Genomic DNA, 5,190 nt, shown 5'->3' with positions numbered 1-5,190 from the left:
ATCCCCCTTGTCTATTTTTGGGATTATTGACTGTGCTTTGGGGGTCTTATTTAAGAAGTCTTTGCTTACTCCAATATCTCCCAGAGTTTCCCCAGTGTTTTATAGCAGCAGTTTTATAGTTTGAGGTCTTAGGTTTAGATCTTTGATCCACTTTGAGTTGATTTTTGTCAATGGTGAGAGGTAGGGGTTCAGATTCACATTTCTGAAGGTGGATATCCAGTTTTTCCCAGCACCAATTGCTAAAGAGATTTTCCTTTTCCCACTGGATTGACTGGTACCCTTTGTCAAAAATCAGTTGGCTGTATGTTTGGGAGAGTTTATTTCTGGGGACTCTATTCTGTTCCATTGGTCTACATGTCTGTTTCTGTGCCAATACCACTGCTTTGTATCATATTTTTGGGTCTGAGAGTGACATGCCACCCACTCCACTCTTCTTGTGCAGGATTGCTTTGGCAATACTAGGTCTTTTATGATTCCAGACAAACTGTATGAATGTCTTTTCTAGATCTGTGAAGAATGTCTCTGACACTTTAATGGGGATTGCATTAAATATGCAGATTAATGTGTGTAGAATTGCCATTTTGACTATATTAATTTTTACAATCCAGGAACATGGGATGTCCCTCCACTTTTTTGTGTCATTTTCAATTTCTTTTTTTGGCTTCTTGTAGTTTTCCTCATGGAGGTCTTTAACTCCTTTGGTTAGATTTATTCCTAGGTATTTTATACTCTTTGTGGCTATGGTAAATGGAATTACTTTTATCAGTTCTATCTTAGTCTGCCTGCTGTTCATATATAGAAATGCTATAGATTTCTGTATGTTGATTTTGTATCCTGTAACTTTACTATATTCATGTATTACTTCCAGGATTTTTTTCATGGATACCCTTGGATCTTCTATGTATACCATCACATCATCTGCAAATAGAGATAGTTTCACCTCTTCTTTTCCTATTTGAATGCCTTTTATTTTATTATCTTTTCTGATTGCATTGGCGAGGACTTCCAGTACTATATTAAAAAAGAGTGTAGTAAGAGGCATCCTTGTCTTGTACCATTCAGGATGATGTTAACTATGGTTTTTTTATAGATAGCTTTTATTATGTTGAGAAACGCCAATTTTGCTGAGAGTCTTGATCATCTTATCGAATGCTTTTTCTGCATCATTTGCTATTTTAACTTTTCATTTAAAAATAAATATAGATTCACACAAAATTGCAAAACTAGTATAGATAAATCCTGATATAATCATGGCTCACAACTTACAGTATTCCATGCAAGATTATGAATATATGAGCACACATAAATTTATACTTTTCACTATTTTACTCCGATGGTATTGTATTATCCATCCTTTGGTATCTTGCCATTATAGACTGAATGTTTGCATTTCTCCTCGATTCAGTGTTGATGGTATCTAGAGATAGTGCTTTGAGAGGTAATTAGGTGAAGAAGATGGAGTCCTCATTAACAAAATTAGTGGTCTCCTAAGAAGAGACATCCACTATCCACTGTGTGACGTTACAACAAAAAGATGCCTGTCTAGGGGCTGACAAGCGGTGGGTGGTTATAGGCTCTGGATTCCCACATGACCAATGGCGGCTAGAATCCCAGACCTGGCGGCTTCCCTTTCTCTCTCTGTCTCTGCCTTTTCAAATTAAAAAATAATAATAACTGGAGTTAAATAAATAATTTCTTTAAAAGAATAAGTAGAAGAAGAAACCTGCCTATAAGCCAGAAAGAGAGCTCTCAGCAGAAACCAAGCTGGCTACAATTTGATCCAGGACTTCCCAGTCTCCAGAACTATGAAACAAATTTTCATTGTTTAAGCTATCCAGTCTATGATATTTTTTGTTATAGCAATCAGAATTGACTAAGACACTTGCCAAAAAACAAAACAAACAAACAAACATGAAAACGAAACAGAAAACTTACTTCAGTTGTTATATAATTTATTGAATTGTCCTAATTATTTTTTGTCTTTATTTTTCTGGATTAAATTTTTTCTCTAATGCAAAACATGATATTTTTTTCACTCCATATATTGACTCAGGTGTCCTAAACAAAACAAAACAAAAACTTTTTTTTTTTTGGAGAGGTTTTCACTATAGGGCGCGTGCGCTCGCCGGACAGACAGAGAGAGACAGAGAGACAGAAAGCGGGAAATCATCCCCCAGGAGGGATGGCCATGCTGCAGTCCCTTCTCCTCCATTCTCCTCTCAGGATCTTGAGCACACACACACATGTGACCGGCGTGAGTTTTAAGCCACCGGGTCCGGGATGCGAACTGCGGTCGACTACGTGGGAGTCCAGCAACATAGCCATCACGCTAACTGCTGGTCCCAACAAAACAAAAACTTAAAGTCAGTGTTTCACAAACATTTCATTTAAAACGAGGGTTACTTACAAGGTTTCATTCCTGGAAATTTTTTCAGCAGATGTGAGTTGGTAGCCAGAAATCTGTTCTCTTAAGAACATGTTCTCCAGGGGCCAGCAGGTGTCATGGTGGTTGAGGCATTAGATTCCCACATGGCCGACTGTGGTTTGAGTCCCAGATCAAGTGGCTTGAAAATCACATCTCTCCCTTGAGCACATACTCCCTCTGGAAAAAGAAGAAAGAAAAAAATTCTCCAGACAATTCCTGGCTCTAATCAAATTGTAGATACACATTGCCCTCAGAGAAAACTTATGTAAAAGAAAATGACGTGCTTTTTACCACTGCGAGCAAGATCAAGTGCATTAAAGCATTTACTCAGATGCTGGCAGTTCTTGTCTAAGAATGTATTGATTGAGTACACAGTTTAAAAAAGCAAGTGTGCTGGAGCATGACCAATCCCGCAGCACCTCCCACATACGCATGATTGCGATCTTTGGTCTCTGGCAAAGGCCTCACAGAGTTCAAGAGTTCTGCACTTCTCCTGGGCACACCCCTCCTTCCTTCTATCTCCCAGCATTCCCCACTCCAGCCTCTGTTTAAGTACCAGTGTGGGAAGCGTGTGCATGTCCTGGATCAGACCCTGACCATGTTTTTTCTGACTCCAGTCTTGGTCCACATGGCCGACTGTGGTTTGAGTCCCAGATCAAGTGGCTTGAAAATCACATCTCTCCCTTGAGCACATACTCCCTCTGGAAAAAGAAGAAAGAAAAAAATTCTCCAGACAATTCCTGGCTCTAATCAAATTGTAGATACACATTGCCCTCAGAGAAAACTTATGTAAAAGAAAATGACGTGCTTTTTACCACTGCGAGCAAGATCAAGTGCATTAAAGCATTTACTCAGATGCTGGCAGTTCTTGTCTAAGAATGTATTGATTGAGTACACAGTTTAAAAAAGCAAGTGTGCTGGAGCATGACCAATCCCGCAGCACCTCCCACATACGCATGATTGCGATCTTTGGTCTCTGGCAAAGGCCTCACAGAGTTCAAGAGTTCTGCACTTCTCCTGGGCACACCCCTCCTTCCTTCTATCTCCCAGCATTCCCCACTCCAGCCTCTGTTTAAGTACCAGTGTGGGAAGCGTGTGCATGTCCTGGATCAGACCCTGACCATGTTTTTTCTGACTCCAGTCTTGGTAGCAATTGTCTGCATTTTGGTTGTGTGGATCTTTAAAAATGCAGATAGAAGCACTGAGGAAAAAAGGGGGGAGGCTGGAGCCAGGGTTGAGGCTCGCCCTTGGGTGGATGAAGACTTAAAAGACAGTACTGATCTCCAGCAAGAAGAAGAAGAAGAAGGTAATGACCCTTGCTATGCTGTTTACTTCTGTCATTGTCATGTGTCTCAGCATAAACTGACAGCAGGCCTTATGGAGAGGTGTACACACCTGGGCCAGTCTCAGCATCCACTGCCGTCGTGCAAACAGGTTAGTGTGTGCCAAAGACAGAATGTCTCTCTCAGGTGGTTGGTTTGTCACCTGTTGGTACCAACCTCCCTTTATACCCATTACTCAGAATGGTAGCTAGCGGGGTGATGAAGCTTTCCCTGGCCCCGGTACTGCCCTGGCTGATAAACCCTGATGATTCTCATCACAGGTAGGCAGTAGGCCAGGATAAGTGGTTGGGTTCTTGTTTTCTTTATTATAGTAGAACTTATGTGTGCCCAAGAGAGACAGAGAAAGAAATGAACACCCCTCACAGATTATGGTCATTATTCTAATCTGTGACTCCCTCCTAGTGGATCCTGGTCACTCACATGAGTGTCTGGAGCATTTCAAGCAGACTGGGCTGGGGATTCAAACTATCGTTACCATATGGGATCCTGCTTCTCTAGAGAAGGGCATTATTACTGTGCCATGGAGCTGGCTCTAAGTGGTCCATTTTTATCAAGATCTTTGAAATCTACAGAGTGACATCTGTCTAGGGATTTGCTGTCTCTCATTGTGTCAGGTTCAGTTGGTGAGAGACAGGTGTGGGTCCTGTCCTTAGCAAGCTGAGTGTCCCATTCAGCAGAGAAGGCAGAACACAGGAGACAGAGACTGCATCAGAGACAAACCCTGGGGAACCAGCTATAAGGTTTTTAGAGCTGACTTGGGGGTAGGATAGGGTCATAGGAAAAGGACAAGTCAGGCCTGGGCAGATTAATAGGCTGGAAAAAGCATGGGTAGGAGGCATGTCAAGCAAAAGAAGCAGAGCTATTGCTGGGAAAGATACCAGGAGGGAGGGAGAGCTGTATAACCGGGAAAAGGCTGAGAAGTGTATTGAGTGTGGGCCAGGTTATGGCTGACCTTAAGAAAGAAGAGGTGAGGAGGAGGGCAAGTAGGAAGAAAGAGATTCTGGAGAAGGTTCAAGCAATCTGTGCTCGAGAAGCCTTCTCTGAGCTGGGTTTGTGAATGGATTCCATCTGAAGGGGTTGCAGTGATTCTCAGTGATAGCCTTAACATTCCTACGGAGGCCTCCTGGAAATGTGAGTGAGTGTGTATGTGTGTGTGTACATATGACTTCAGGATCGAGGGTGGGGCGTCCGGCTGGCCCTCCATACTGGGAGCCAGTAATGATAATGTGTTTGCTCACAATTCAAGCTCAGGCAGACTCTGAGCTGGGCTGCCCTTGCTCTCCTCCATGGAAGGGTATCCCACCTGGAACACCAGTCGTACCCCTCAAGAAGCACTTTCCTTAAACTAAGCAACATCCCTTATGAAGCTTTTTTTTTTTTTTTTTTTTGGGGGGGTTTTTTTTTTAGGGAACATGTCCTCAC

At 42.3% G+C, this 5,190-nt stretch overlaps 1 protein-coding gene across 2 annotated transcripts in view; it reads left to right on the top strand.

The window, feature by feature from the left end:
• Positions 1 to 2,920: 2,920 nt before the first annotated feature.
• IYD (iodotyrosine deiodinase) overlaps positions 2,921 to 5,190 on the top strand; it is a 17,300-nt gene continuing 15,030 nt past the window's right edge. The window contains exons 1-2 of one of the 2 annotated variants that reach the window (XM_006140022.3): positions 2,921 to 3,047; positions 3,572 to 3,731. In XM_006140022.3, the coding sequence (XP_006140084.1) occupies positions 3,024 to 3,047; positions 3,572 to 3,731 (184 nt within the window). In that variant the 5' untranslated portion in view covers positions 2,921 to 3,023. Of the gene's footprint in view, positions 3,048 to 3,448; positions 3,732 to 5,190 lie in introns of those variants that run through there. The other variant, XM_006140021.3, reaches the window with a different exon arrangement.

Source organism: Tupaia chinensis, unplaced genomic scaffold, assembly GCF_000334495.1.
Source record: "Tupaia chinensis unplaced genomic scaffold, TupChi_1.0 Scaffold000014_1, whole genome shotgun sequence".
In the NCBI taxonomy this organism is placed as follows: domain Eukaryota; kingdom Metazoa; phylum Chordata; class Mammalia; order Scandentia; family Tupaiidae; genus Tupaia; species Tupaia belangeri.
The sequence above is the reverse complement of the archived record's forward strand: the minus strand, read 5'-3'. Positions and strand labels throughout refer to the sequence as shown.